The sequence below is a fragment of the Carcharodon carcharias genome, chromosome 1, assembly GCF_017639515.1.
Source record: "Carcharodon carcharias isolate sCarCar2 chromosome 1, sCarCar2.pri, whole genome shotgun sequence".
Classification (NCBI taxonomy): domain Eukaryota; kingdom Metazoa; phylum Chordata; class Chondrichthyes; order Lamniformes; family Lamnidae; genus Carcharodon; species Carcharodon carcharias.
Window position 1 is genome coordinate 80,626,121 of NC_054467.1, and position 15,856 is coordinate 80,641,976.

Here is a 15,856-nt window from a genome sequence, read left to right on the forward strand (position 1 = left end):
TGCCCCTGATGTTTGTCCATCAACTCTGTTGTACATCAGCCCAGAGGTTGCAGCCATCATTCTGTGGTTAAATAACCTCTCAACACTCAAGTGGTCAAAGCTTACACATAGGCCGACTGGTGTCTCCAAGGAGTCAACATCTTTGAGGAAGAAAATTAGCAAGAAGAAAACAACAAATTGATTAAGTACTTGAAAAAATATGGGCAATAATTAAAGCTGGAGCTGAATGTGAAACATTTGGACATAGTACAGAAGGAAAAACTAAATTAGTTCTTTTTACAGGTTTCTGCTTGATTTTCCAACAGTCACTGCGGTCAGGTGCCCCAGTGAACCTGGACACAGGCCCAGAAATATTGTTCCCTTTTAGTGATAGGAAAACCATACTGTTTCATTTCTGTTGAATTACTCTTTTTAAAAAATCTATATTTACAATGACAGAGATGACAGAGTCACAGAATGATTGAACAAAAGTTGATAAATGCAGTAAAACAACGTAATCCAAGCAAGTGATGCGGATAACAATTAATATATTTTCTCAATGAGACATCTTGAGCAGGAATACTGACATTTAAGTAGAGAGAATGATCCAAGCTGCAACAATCTCCAAAATTGCTAACAGCCTTGTGCGTAACGATGATAAAACTCCATGATGAGCTGAGCAAAGGACGTTAGTCAATGCTGATGTTATAATCAGAAAGTGAACTGTTACCTATAATTGACACATGAGAATAGGGTCGGATAGCACAACTTCTCAGTGTCATACCCGAGCTGCAAAAGGTGTTTTTTTAAACGTGGAAATATACACAAAGCAACATCAGAATTTGAAGATATCATTGAAATGACTCCACTTGCCTGGATGAGTGCAGTTCCAATAACACTCGAGGACCCTGACACCATCCAGGACAAAGCAGCCCACTTGATTGGCACACCTTCCACAAACATTCACTTCCTCCACCACCATTGCACAGTGGCAGCAGTGTGTACCATCTACAAGATGCACTGCATGAATTCACCAAGACTCCTTAGACAGCACCTTCCAAACCCACAACTGCCACCATCTAGAAGGACGAGGGCAGCAGACAAATGGGAATACCACCAACTGAAAGTTCCCCTCCAAGCCACTCAGCAACCTGACTTAATCATGGTTCCTTCACTGTCACTGGATCAAAATCCTGCAACTCCCTCTCTAACAGCACTGTGGGTGTACCTATACCACACAGACTGCAGCAGTTCAAGGCGGCAGCTCCCCAACACCTTCTCAAGAAAATTATGGAGGGGCAATAAATGCTGGCCTGGATAGCAATGCCCACATCCTATGAATGAATTTTAAAAAAAGCTGCTGCTCAAACTACCTGCACATCAGTTGCTTTTGGTACAGAAATATCATTAGGAACAAAAGTTCAACTCCAATATGGTAATAGCTCATCCTGTGAATCTTCTGGTCATCACAATAATCTGCTCAAGTTCTACTTACCAGTCCATTAACTGCTCAATAATAGCGTCTACAGCACATACTGGCTGCCTTTCAGTTAAAATTCAAAATTCCAATCCAGCAACAAATCATGTAGAACCAATTAGCAGCTTACTTGAGTACCTTACCCACCCAAAAGATGGCACCATCCTGCAACCTTGAATTAACCCAGGTTTCTGCATCCTAGACAAATTAAGGATCATTTTACAAATCTCTGTTTTCAAGCTCTACCTTTCCATGTGTAACACAACCCACCGCCACTGATACCTCAGGCCATCAGTCAGTGAAATTCACATAGCAAACTCTGGTCCCTCCAGGCTCCATGTACTCCAAGGTTCTCTTGGGGGGCTTCCTTCGCAATAAACTTCAGTTCATACAAAACTCTGCAGCTTGTATCCTATTCACACCAAGGCGCACTTTCCCAATACCAGCACCCCCCTTCCCCCACTAACCACCTTGTTTATTGGCTAGGTCTGACTCTGGACTGCCAACTTCTCAGGTTTAAAATTCTTTTGCCATTAAACTCTTCCACAGCCACCATCTCCTGTACCTCCAAAAACTCAACCCTTCAACACCGCACCCTCATCTCTCATTCCATCGATGTGCTCTTTTTAACACCCACTACTTTTCCTTGCTCCATTATTGGAAACTGTCTCCTCAGTCACTAGCTCCACTAATTTCTCAACTAAATTTTTCCATTTCCAAATCCACCTCTTCAGCCCAGGTTTAAACCCATCTATCTCAATGTCTCATTTTTCAGTTGGGCATTAATTTTCCTCACAAACCTGAAGCCTCTTGGGACATCTTTTTGACGTCAAAGATGACTTAAATACAAATGGTTGATCAAAGCTCCACAATAAACGGTACGTATGAAGTTCCTCTGCCAGTGCCTCATGCAACCTTCTTGAACTTGGCATATACTCGGCACATGCCGAGTAGCAGCTGCAACAACTCGTGTTACTAGCATAAACAGAGTTTTTGCTTAATCCATGCCAATTACTTATTGCCTAGACACATTACCCTGATGCTGGACAGAATGAACTTTGCGACAGAGTGGACAATCCTCATCAAATCACCAATAATCTACATGGTTTTGGGTTGTACTGGATTCAGTTTTTATTTCTTCTGCTCACTGAAGAGTTTATCTCAGCACTGAACAAATATAAACCTTTAAAAGAACTAAGAACTAAAATTGCTGGCAGGTGAGACTTTAGGGTTCTCATTCTTTGACCATCTTTTCAAGCCACTTCCACTACTTACTTTTCTCAGCAAAAATTAAATGTGATATTCACATTAAAGTCCTGATTACCTGCAGAGAAGAATGCTTGTTGGCATCATTTATACAGAAGCGGGAGTGTGACATCAACACTGAACAAACTTTACTGGCTCAGTTCTTTCAAAGTTTGCATATAACACAATTACGATTCATTTAACAAACTATTTGGTTAATCCTTTGGTCTATTCAATTCAGGTTCGACATGTCCATGGTTTCACTCTGGAGATCCAAGAACACGTGCTACATAAGAAATCCAGCCACTATTCAAGACCAAAGGTAGAAACAGGCAAATTGTAATCTGCTGCAATTACTGAAGGAAACAGAAGCTTATAAGATGTACTTAAATAGTCCAAAGGGATAACTTACCTTACTGCTAGCAGTTCCAGTTCCTTTATGGTTCTCTCCATTTTTCAGCATGCGCATGTAACACTTGAGAGCCACTGAACAAGAAACAACACAGACAGACCTTCTTACATCTGACCCATCTGGCCACAAACACTGTAGCTGAGTGAAGTCCCGCTGCACCTGACAATGTAGAATAGCCAGAAGTTTAGATGTTTACAAATTATACATGTTGCAAAGCTTTTAGATTTCTTATTTTATATGGTGCAGGTTTCAGTTTCAACATTAAACTTGAGGACCCTGTAATGGTTAATTTACTTTCCGATAGTTTCTAGCAAACAATTGTCAAACATTTTAAAATTAGTCAGTACCTCTTCTGAGACACTCTTGTTATTTTGGTCACCACCAAGTAACAGCTTACTGGTACGATATTGAGACAAAAATGACACAACAGCCCGGTGAGCAGGTTCCATAGCTTTTTGGGTCTAAAAACGGAAGAAAGGATTAAGCACTTTTACTTTAGTAAAATCATTTAAAACTGATGAAATATGATATCATAAATAATAACATTTTTGAAAGCAGAGGTGGAGTAATGCAACATCAACCTGTATTTATGTAACCCTTCAATACTATAGAATGCCCCAAGGTGCTCATAAGAATACTATAAAACAAGATTTGACAGAGTTACTTCAGGAGGCATTAGGCCGAATCTTCCGTGGGATTATCACTCAGTTCCTTTATACTTAGCCAAATCTGGAGCTGCACATTTCTTGTCTGGACATTTGGCCCAGGCCTAGTGAGAAATGTGCAACACACCAGCTCCTGGAGTCCTTTCAGCATAGGGCATCAGTGTCAGGGCAGGTAAAACCACATCCCCTTAGAGAACTAGCTGTGATGATGATTGGGGATTAGGTAGTCAGGAGCGGTAGGAGTAGTCGGGGTATAGTCGTGGGTTTGGGGGGGGGGGGGTTGTTTTGGGTGGTTGTCAGGGTGCAGGGGGGTTATCAGGGGTAGTCAAAGGTGAGGGGTGGGAAGTCATTTGGTGGGGGGGGGGCGTTGGGTAGATGGAGTCGTGCAGTAGTGAGGAGTTGGGGGGAGGGGGTCAGAGGGATTGGAGGAGATAGTGGGGGGAGAGGGCAGTGGTGGGATGAAGGTGGTCAGTACCATAGTCACCCAGGCGTTAGAAGTGGTTTTAACTTTTCCTGGGTAACTATTCTGCTAAGAGAGTCGGAACCATCTGAACTCTCCAATTTAAATGCAGGAGCAGTGTAGTTACTCAACGGTTGTTTAAACTTCCCAGGCAATTTCTGTGCAGTCCTTGCAAGGGGACTTTCAGGGGTGTTCCCCAACACATCTTCAGGAGTACCTCCAGGGTATGACCCTCTGGGAAATTGAAGTTCTAGGACATGAGGGCAGATGACCAAATGTTTGGACAAAGAGGTAGGTTTTAATGTGCACCTTAAAGAAAGAAACAGGAGGGGTTTAGGAAAGGAATTCCAAATTTAGGGCACAACCAGCTGGAGGCAAGTCAATCAATGGTGGAGCTATTAAAATCAGCATGCTCAAGAGGTCATAATTATAGTGCAGCTATCTTGAAGGGTTGTGGGGCTTGAGGAGATTACAGAGATAGGGAGGAGCAAGGCCAATGGTGGCTTTGGAAACAAAGATGAGAATTTAAAACTGAGCTGTTGTTAAGCTGGGAGGTAATGTAGGTCAGTGAGCATAGGTGCAATGGGTGAATAGGATGGTGTGAAAAACACACAGGTAGCAGGGTTTTGGATGACTTCATGTTTACCGAGGGTGGGATATGGGAGGTTGGCCAGGAGTGCTCTGAAATACTGGAGAGGTAACAAAGGTGTGGGTAAGGGTTTCAGTATGAGATAAACTGAAACTGGGGTGGGATCAGCAAAATCACGGAGGGGGAAAAGAAGTGATCTTATGGATGGCATAGATATATGGCCAACAGCTCATCTCTGCGTCAAACATAATACCAAGGTTGCAAAAGTCTGGCTCAGCCTCAGTTGTCAGAGAGAGATAGAATCAGTAGCTAGGATACAGAGTTTATGGTGGGCCCCACAGACAATGGCTTCATTCTTTCTAATATTTAGTTGGAGTAAATTTCTGCTGATCCAATACTGCTGAACAAGCAGTGTGACAAATGAAAGGCAGTGGAACAGTCAAGTGAGATGGAGGTGTGGACGAGTAGGGTGTTGTCATGAAGAGCTATTTTGGTACTGTGGCAGAGGTAGAAATCCAACTGGAGTGATTCAAACATGGAATCCAGTAAAGATGGGCATGGATTTGGGCAAGGGCAATTAAGGATGGACTATAACTGTCAGCCTTGCCAGCAATGCTCACATTCCAAAAACAAATAAAAAGAAATGTTCAAGGGCTCTGGAGAGGTAAGCGAGGTTAATGATGGGCAAGCAGTTTGCAAGAGTTGATTGTTTCTGAGGAGTGGGAGAGATTTGAAGGAGAGGGGGAGAGTACCTGAGAGAGAGAGATAGATAACTGTTAACAATGATTAGCTAACGTGGGAGTCAGGAAAGGTAGCTGGGTGGTCAGCAGTTTAGTGGGAATTGACTTGAGGGTGCAGATGGGTCTTCATGAACAAGGTGAGCTTAGAGATGGTTTTTGGGGAGAGAAACTAGAAAGATGCACATTCAGGGCTAGGGCAGGTGGCGGGTAGGGGACATTAGAGGAAGCTTGGCCCAGTGGCTAGGGAAAGAGAGGCAGCTGATTAGATTATCTCAATTTTAGTGACAAACTCCATGAGCTCTTTACAATAAATAAAAGCAGTCTGGCTGCCAATGAGATACCTTAAGAATTATGTAGAGAATATCACCTTTTTACATCTTGTAGCAACAGCTTTACTGTTAACGTAGTATCCATAAAGTCTGCGAACATCGGAATACATGCCAGAGGTCATTGCAACATTTATTTCATTTCCTAGTGTGTGAAAAATGAAGATCTTCAACAGGTAGCTGGACATGCCCTTATTGCCAGCTAACGTGAATGCTTTGTCACTGATCATTATGAAATACGGGTACTTTTCCTTCAAAAATTCTTGCCATTTTGAAGAAAAGCAGTTGGAGAATTCGGCGTAAACTGGAATTTCTGTGTTGTTCTTAAGATGAAGAATTAATGCAGTTCGCAATGAAAGATGGTAGGGGCTCCTAGCCCACATACACTCAGCATCCTACAAACAAAAAAATGCTAGATTTACAAAGTACATCTTTGTTACAGTTTGGCTATAAATCCTGGACTTCACAAAAAATTATCAACTGTATATTTGCCGAGTTTAAAGATGATTGCTCATGATCAATGCAAGTTTACAAATTTTATAGAAGCAGTAGATTGCTCATCTTTTGTTGACACCCAGTTTTCCCACAGATCAAAGCTTACAGAAAGGGCAAACACCCAGTGCAAGAAATAACTTGCACACAGGCAACTTTCACTTCCTGTCAACAAGCCAAAACTTTGCAGCTAAATTAAATAATATTAAATTGTAACCAAGCAATGACCATCTCTAACAAGAGAGAATCTAACCATCCCCTCTTGACATTCAATGGCGTTTCCAACACTGAATCCCCCATCATCAACATCCTTGAGGTTACCAATGACCAGAAGCTGAACCAGTCCAGCCATATAAGTACTGTGAGCACAAAAGCAGATCAGAGGCTGGAAATTGTGGGGCAGGTAACTCACCTCCTGACTCTCCAAAGCCTGTCCACCAACAAGGCACAAATCAGGAGTGCGATGGAATTCTCCCCACTTGCCTGGATGAGTACAGCTCTCACAACACTCAAGAAGCTCGACACCATCCAGGACAAACCAGCCCTCTTTATCTGCACCCCAACCACCAGCTCTTATATTCACTCCCTCCACCACTGAAGCACAGTGGCAGCAGTGGGTACCAATTACAAGATGCAGTGCAGCAACTTGCCAAGCCTCCTTTGACAGCATTTTTCAAACCCCGACCTCTACCATCTAGAATGACAAGGGCAGCAGATACATGAGAGCACCACCACCTGCAAGTTCCTCTCCGAGCCACACACCATCCTGACTTGGAACTATATCGCTGTTCTTTCACTGTCACTGGGTCAAAATCCCAGAACTCCCTTCCTAACAGCAATGTGGGTGTACCTAGACTACATGGATAGAGCAGTTCAAGGAAGCGGCTCATCACCATCTTCTCAAGTGTAATTAAGAAAGGGCAACAGATGTTGGCCTTGCCAGCAACACTTGCATCGCTGAAAGAATAATAAATATAGGCAAATATGTCAGCAATTAATTTAACACAGCAAAGCCCCACAAAAAAAATGATATAAACGACTGGGTATTATTTTTAACAACATAATGATCTTTCTGCCAAACGGTCTTCATCAGTGGTGAAGGTAAAAGTGGCCAATCCTTTGTTATCCCGAAAGGGTTCAAATCCCACTGCAGCTGGGAGAATTTAAATTCAATTGATAAAATTCTGGAATATAAAGCTAGTCTCAGTAATAGTGACCATGAAACTATCACTTGTCATAAAAACCTATCTGGTCCACTAATGTCGTTTAGGGAAGGAAATCTGCCGTCCTTACCTGGTCTGGCCTACATGTGACTCCAGACCCACAACAATGTAGTTGACTCTTAACTGCCCACTGAAATGGGGTGGCAAGCCACTCAGCTCAAGGACAATCAGTTCAAGGGCAATTAAGAATGGGCAACAAATGCTGGCCTTGCCAGAGATGCCCACATCCCATGAAAGAAGAAAACAAAGTGATGTTTCAATCACCTAAAGAGGCACAAGACAAATAATCTTCAAAATTAGCACAGCTGGATGCATATAAATAAAATTGCGTTTCTGTAGTTCTGGCACAGGTAGTGCGATACACCCTTCACTGTGATGTCACCATAAATATAAAAAATAGAATATGGACACTACATCTGCAGTGCCACAGCACCTACTCAGGGTGACAGGCTCAACTCAGTGTAGCACTCTCACCTTTAAGTCAGAAGGCTATGCAAGTTCAATTCAGAGACTTGAATACATAATCCAGGCTGGCACTTCAGTGCGGTACTGCAATGTCAGGTGAGACATTAAACAGAATCTCTTCCAGGTAGACATAACAGGTCCTGCTGTTGCATTAGAGGAAGAGGAGAAGAGTTCTCACCAATGTCCTGGTCAATATTCATCCGTCAGACAACATCACACACATTACTTGGCAATTATTGCATTATTGGGTGCAAATTAGCTACCCTGTTTCTTATAACAGCGACTGCATTTCAAAAGTGCTTGACTGAGGTTACGTAAGACGCTATTTAAGTATGTGTTCTTTCTCAGACCCAAATAACACTTACCCTATCTTACATCATTGTTGACCAGTGAAAAATGTGTAGATCTCCAAAGAGTGGTTTTATTTTACCAATAAATTGGCAACTTTTGCCTTAGAATAAAATGGATTTAAAATTGAAGTTTTAAAGCTTCCACGCAACCCAACTTTTCAAAGTTTGTTTTGCACAGGTACAAGTATACTTCCTCAAGGCAGTCTTGCACAGCTTGATCAAACTCAATTTGGGCAATTTCACACTGGAAACTTCATTTGCTTCAATAGGAACTGAGGCACAGAGCTGGTTTAAAAGATTTATACAAAAACTGCGAGAGTGGGAGCAACCATTGGTGGATTGTTCATCAGTATACCGTGAAATAAGTACATTTATAGGAGCCAAAATTGCTTTTGTCATAACATTGATGCCTATGGTGGCACTGCGCTTACTGTTGCCCTACACTACTGATCCCAGAATTTGCAGGGGCAGTGGAAAGGTGCCTAACTTGAAGGAGACAGGCAGGTGAAAGTAACACTGCTGATCCATCTCCAGTTGTTACCCATACCACATTACCAGAAAATCCTGCACAATAGTGTCTGCAGATATGCAAACTGTGCCTGGCCCTGAGTAGTGAGCACCCTCACATAAAAAGCCAATGCCCCCAACAACATGAGAATTGTAATGAGTAGATGGAGATTACATCCCTTAAGGAAAATTGATCATTCCAGGAAATTGCAGAAAATGGTGGAGTGGGCAGTCTCGGCAGAACACTGGAGGAAGACATCAGTTATTTTGGACTCAAAATATTTTTGAGTTCTTTTACCAATATAAGTTTGAGGAAAATGATAGAGGAAGAATTTCACACTCAACAGATCATTACCAATTAGGAAAAGTAGATGAAAACCACTTAAGATGTTCAATGTGTTGCTAGCTGAAAGAGAAATATTGGTCAAAACACTAGAATAAATCTCTGCAATTCAAATCATGCCAGGAGACTATCTTTTGCACCTGAACCATCAGGGCAGAGTGAGATGGCTGGCCAGACTGCGTCCACATCAAAGAAAATGGACATACTACACTCTGGCCCGCGGTAGCATCATCAGCTGTAAAGTCATCCTTGTAATATTGAGGTGGGCCATTTGCCATGCAGAAACTGTAGCCATAAATCCATAAAATGGGAGATTTCAATCATATAAAATAACTTATTGGCTCAAATCCACAAAAAGAAGTTGTATCGGTAATAGGAAACAATCACTACAGTGGGCAATGAAGTGTAATGCGATCTGAAAGTCAGATATACAACATTAAAAAGTAATAAATTCAAGGAAATGTGGAAACCACTAAAACATATGGACTGAGATGGGATGGACAATGACACTTCAGTAGAGGTCCAATGAAACACCTTTAAAAAAAATGTTGAGGGCACAGGATTAATACATTTCTAAAACCAAACAACATACTCAGACTAAACAAATGTGACTTAAAAATGGGTTAACAAACAAAAACTGAAATGAAGAGGGAAAATTATCCCTATAAATCCTACAGGATGGAAAGTGGAGGAAACACCACGATAAGTCTAAGAAAATACAGAAACATGTTAAAAGGATGATCAGATTGGATAAATAGCCCCAGGGGTGAAAAAACAAAGTAGCAGAGGCTAAACATAATTGCAAAAGTCCACAGAGAACTACAATTTGCAGTAAAGAGGTGAGTAAAGAGGTGAGAACCTTAAAAATGTAAACAAGCTTGGAGCAGAGAATTAATAGAAAATGGTAAACATTCTGATGGATTACTTCTCAGGCCTATTCACTAAGGAAGGCATGAGCAACATGTCCTCCTCAAATGGGAGTTAACCCTAGTAAAACAAAAGGCCCACAATATTGATATGCAAGAACCAAATAAGCTAAAATGGCTCCAAACAAGTATACCTTCGTCTGCATTCCCCAACCATGAGAAAGATGGTTGTTTATTCCAGAAGTTGAGAAGTTAAGGAGAATTGGACTCCTGCCCATATCCAAAATGGGTAAAAAAAAAGTTAACTGCACACCCACTGGTCTTGTTAATTGATTCCATTGAATGGAACAAAATAACAAGGTGAACTTGAAGACTTTTAAAATTGTTTCAGGGACTTGAGCTTATAATCTAGGTCGATGCTTTAGTGTAGTATTGAGTAAATTGTTGCACTACTGGCGGTGTTGTTTGGATGAGATGTTAAATCTCTCAGGGTGGACATAAACAATCCCAGATACTATTTGAAATGCACCTGGGTAATTCAACTGGTGCTCTGACTAACATGACTGCAAGTGACTGCTATTTATGGATTCTGGCTGTGTACAAATGCACTGCTGCATTCCCTGATATGCCATCAGTGACTGCATTTCAGAAAGTACATTCAGTAAAATGCCTTGGTTTGTCTCAAGTTATGAAAAGTACTAAAAGAAATGCAAGTTCTTTCCTTAATTGGAAGGATCTCAAGATTCAGTTGACCTTCACAAAACTATTTGTACCGCCATGGCGTGCTTTTAAACATGTATTCTAATCTAATTACAACTATTACAAAAAAAATGTAAAAATTACCTCCATTCAGTTTTGACATTTATTTCGGTAAATATTGACAAACGTGAATTTTTACATAACATGTTGTAATTGTTTTCCTTCTGATTAGATAAAGAATCATTGTTACATACCTTGAAAAACACAATTACATATTTTGCTCCTTTTTGAGTGATGTCAAATAAAAATCGTTCCACCAAATAGAAAAAGTGCAAATTCTGCCCCTCACAAAAGGTGCTGTCAAGTATGTGCTCAATCATTAATGAATCTCCATCAATCACAAAAAATTCAGACTCCACTGAGTCATGGAGCAAACTGGTACATCTGAAAGAAAAAAGTCAATGAATAGCTTTAAAAACATAAAATAAAATAACTTAACATCTAGTCAACTCTAGGAACCAATCCAGCTGAATTCTTTTGAGCAGGAAACCAATGGGGCAGGTAAAGAAGCATGTATAGGCAGTCCTTATATGCACCTCCAACAGGCATTCAGTAAGGTTCCACAAATATGGCAGTTTGCAAAAATTAGAGTGCATGGAATTGGATGCAAATAAAGACACAGGTAGGAAATTGGTTTGGAGGTAGGAGACAGGGAGTAGAGACAATGGGGTGTGTGTTCAAATTGAGAGGATGCAACCAGTGGTGTCCCCCAAGAATCCATAGATGTGGATGGAAACAGGAGACTGAAATAGGACATAAGTGAGTGGGCAAAATTGTGGTAGATGAAGTTAAATGCAGGAAAAATATGAGATCATTATTGTTGAACCTAAGAAAGATAAATCAAAGTATTTTCTAAATGATCAGAATCTATAAACAAATTTTGGAGGAACAGAAAGATTATGGGTTCTAAGTACAGAAATCAGGAAAAGCTAGTGGACAGATACAAAAAAAAAAGGTAATGGAATGTTGGCCTGCATCTCAAGGGATCTGGGACAGCAATGGGTGAAAGCTATGTTAGTTATATATAACTGGTTAGATCAACCGCACCTCTCCATCTCCATTTAGAGTACTAAATTCAATACTGGGCACGTCACCTCAGGCAGGATGCACTAGCATCGGAAAGGGTGCAGTGCAATTAACCAGAATGATTCAAGGTTAAAAGATTAAAATTATCAGAGCAGATTGCATAGTAGAGATACATTTCCTTAAACATTGAACATTATGGGGTGATTTAATTGAAGTGTTTAAGATGGTTAAATGATTTGATAGGGTAGATAAATGGAAATTATCTCCTCTGCTGGGAAGGGGCAGAACAAAGCAATACAACCTTAAATTTAGAGCGAGATCAACAAGGGTGATATCAGGAAGCACTTCTTCACACAAAGGATAGTGAAAATCTGAATTCACTCCCCTTAAAAGCTACTGTGGCTATGTCAATTGAAAATTTCAAAACTAAGGCTGATAGATTTTCCTTCTTAGGCAAAGGGTTTAAAGGTTAATGAACCAAGACAAGTAGCTGGAGTTAAAATGCAGATCAACTGCAATCTAACTAAATAGAACAGCCTCAAAGTAGGTCTGGAAAAACTCAGCAGGTCTGGCAGCATCGGCGGAGAAGAAAAGAGTTGACGTTTCGAGTCCTCATGACCCTTCGACAGAACTTGAGTTCGAGTCCAGGAAAGAGCTGAAATATAAGCTGGTTTAAGGTGTGTGTGTGGGGGGCGGAGAGATAGAGAGACAGAGAGGTGGAGGGGGTTGGTGTGGTTGTAGCGACAAACAAGCAGTGATAGAAGCAGAATATCAAAAGATGTCAACAACAATAGTACAATAGAACACATAGGTGTTAAAGATAAAGTTGGTGATATTATCTAAACGAATGTGCTAATTAAGAATGGATGGTAGGGCACTCAAGGTATAGCTCTAGTGGGTTTTTTTTTATTTTATATAATGGAAATAGGTGGGAAAAGGAAAATCTTTATAATTTATTGGGAAAAAAAAAAGAGAAGGGGGAAACAGAAAGGGGGTGGGGATGGGGGAGGGGACTCACGACCTAAAGTTGTTGAATTCAATATTCAGTCCGGAAGGCTGTAAAGTCCCTAGTCGGAAGATGAGGTGTTGTTCCTCCAGTTTGCGTTGGGCTTCACTGGAACAATGCAGCAAGCCAAGGACAGACATGTGGGCAAGAGAGCAGGGTGGAGTGTTAAAATGGCAAGCGACAGGGAGGTTTGGGTCAATCTTGCGGACAGACCGCAGGTGTTCTGCAAAGCGGTCGCCCAGTTTACGTTTGGTCTCTCCAATGTAGAGGAGACCACATTGGGAGCAACGAATGCAGTAGACTAAGTTGGGGGAAATGCAAGTGAAATGCTGCTTCACTTGAAAGGAGTGTTTGGGTCCTTGGACGGTGAGGAGAGAGGAAGTGAAGGGGCAGGTGTTGCATCTTTTGCGTGGGCAAGGGGTTGTGCCATAGGAGGGGGTTGAGGAGTAGGGGGTGATGGAGGAGTGGACCAGGGTGTCCCGGAGGGAGCGATCCCTACGGAATGCCGATAAGGGGGGTGAAGGGAAGATGTGTTTGGTAGTGGCATCATGCTGGAGTTGGCGGAAATGGCGTAACACCTATGTGTTCTATTGTACTATTGTTGTTGACATCTTTTGATATTCTGCTTCTATCACTGCTTGTTTGTCGCTACAACCACACCAACCCCCTCCACCTCTCTGTCTCTCTATCTCTCCGCCCCCCACACACACACCTTAAACCAGCTTATATTTCAGCTCTTTCCTGGACTCGAACTCAAGTTCTGTCGAAGGGTCATGAGGACTCGAAACGTCAACTCTTTTCTTCTCCGCCGATGCTGCCAGACCTGCTGAGTTTTTCCAGGTAATTCTGTTTTTGTTTTGGATTTCCAGCATCCGCAGTTTTTTTGTTTTTATTTTTGTTTTTATCTCAAAGTAGGTCTGTTCATCTTCTGCTGCATTTAATATCAAGACACAACAACATTGTAATAAAAGTTTGGAAATTAATACCAAATATTTTAAAATTAATTCATTTAGGATTCATTTATTCTCATAAAAATGTACAGAATGCTTTATGTATCAATCCCATTTTTAACTAAACCCATTGCGTCTTAATCAAATATATTGGAATTACTTAATTGTATCATTTTCCAAGTTCCAGGGAAATGCTTTGCGCTTTTGCCTGAATGGCTGGTAGGGATGAGTACACTCACCCACACCTTATGGGAAATCAACCATTTCAAATGGGGGGGGGGGGGAACCTAATTTTGGCAACACGACAAACAACTCATGCTTTTAAAATGGTTTGGGCGGCACTTCGCTACCACGCTATCAGGAGACATCCTCCACATTCACAACATAAGAACATGCGTCTCTCTAAAAGTGAAGTTACAAAAAAAAAGAAACCGAGGACCCAGGAGTTGAGAATTTGTAACTGTTGTATGGCTGCTCCCTCCCGAAAGGTCAAAGTGATGAACATGCCACGTTTTAAAATGATACCCAAAAGCCCTGTTGAAGCAGATGAGTCGGATTGCTACCAGCCAAAAGCTCCCTTCCTTTGGATTGATCCAACACTTCCGCAAATAGCCCATTTAACAAAGCAGATCAGCGTTTTGAAATGTGGTGAAACATGTGGCCGCCTGTAATCTGTGACTTGCCAAACAAAAAAATCCCAAGGAAAAACCTTCCCCTCGCCGCCGGATATGCGAGAGGGATTTTGGAGAGATACCATTTTGAGTGTTTGTTACATTGGATATAATCTCAATGCTTCTTCTGGCAAATCGCCGTGTTAGAAAATCAACTTTACAACAAGGACCGCACCCCACCCCCCACACCCCACCTCGCTTTTCTCCCCAGCATGTTGCATAAAGACTCGATGAAAAGGTTACTCACTCGGCCTTGGAAAGTTTGCCCAGCACAATGTTGGAAATGATATTGAGAAATTTCACCTGTCTCTCCAGATCTGCCCCAAGAAATAAAACAGAAAACACAATTAAACAAATCAACATGGAGCTAAACCCCCTGCCCACGCCCTCTTCCTCCCTCCTCAGGCCTATATCAGGCGCCCACTGCTTACCCGCTGGGAGCTCAGGGTCAGCTCCCGGGCCGGGACACGGCTCCAGCCCGGCCTCAGCTTCCTCCAGCCCCAGAGCGGGGTCCTCCTCCTCGGAAAGATCCGAGAAGGCCTCCTCCTCCTCCTCCTCCTCTCCCAGCTCCTCCGAGCCGCTCACACTCTCGGCCTCCGACTCCGAGTCGCTGCTGAAGCCGCTGCTTCCCTCCATCAGATCGGCGTCTCCTGAAGCCATGATCAGCGCCACTCGAACTGCCCGGTGTCCCCTGGAGAAATCCTGCTTCACACTCACTGGGCCCTCTCCGCACTTCACTGATCAGCAGCGGCGCTCCCGCTCTCTGGCTCGCACAGAAGCGACAGACTGCGCCTGCGCGGGGCATGGTCTCAGCAGCGTCAGAGAGCAACTAACACTCAGCCCCCAAACTCACTCCAGCCCTACTCTCATCTCCCACACTCACTCCATCCCTACTCTCATCCCTCACACTCACTCCATTCCTCCTCTCATCCTCCACACTCACTCCATCCTCACTCACATCCCCCACACTCACTCCATCCCCACTCTCATCCCCCTACACTCACTCCATCCCGACACTCACCACACACACTCCATCCCTACACTCATCCCCCACACTCCATCCCTACACTCATCCCCTACACTCACTCCATCCCTACTCTCATCCCCCACACTCACTCCATCCCGACACTCACCACACACACTCCATCCCTACTCTCATCCCCTACACTCACTCCATCCCTACTCTCATCCCCCACACTCACTCCATCCCTACACTCATCCCCCACACTCACTCCATCACTACACTCATCCCCCACACTCACTCCATCCCTACACTCATCCCCCACACTCACTCCATCCCGACAC

The 15,856-nt window shown here is 42.6% G+C and overlaps 1 protein-coding gene across 2 annotated transcripts in view; it reads right to left on the bottom strand.

Annotated features, from left to right (window-relative positions):
• LOC121276823 (probable ATP-dependent RNA helicase DDX60) overlaps nt 1–15,336 on the bottom strand; it is a 94,542-nt gene extending 79,206 nt beyond the window's left edge. Inside the window, exons 1-6 of one of the 2 annotated variants that reach the window (XM_041185370.1) lie at nt 14,983–15,336; nt 14,799–14,868; nt 11,093–11,282; nt 5,935–6,288; nt 3,461–3,574; nt 3,114–3,272 (exon numbers count right to left, since the gene is read on the bottom strand). In XM_041185370.1, the coding sequence (XP_041041304.1) occupies nt 3,114–3,272; nt 3,461–3,574; nt 5,935–6,288; nt 11,093–11,282; nt 14,799–14,868; nt 14,983–15,211 (1,116 nt within the window). In that variant the 5' untranslated portion in view covers nt 15,212–15,336. Of the gene's footprint in view, nt 1–3,113; nt 3,273–3,460; nt 3,575–5,934; nt 6,289–8,082; nt 8,100–11,092; nt 11,283–14,798; nt 14,869–14,982 lie in introns of those variants that run through there. The other variant, XM_041185377.1, reaches the window with a different exon arrangement.
• Nucleotides 15,337–15,856: the final 520 nt, after the last annotated feature.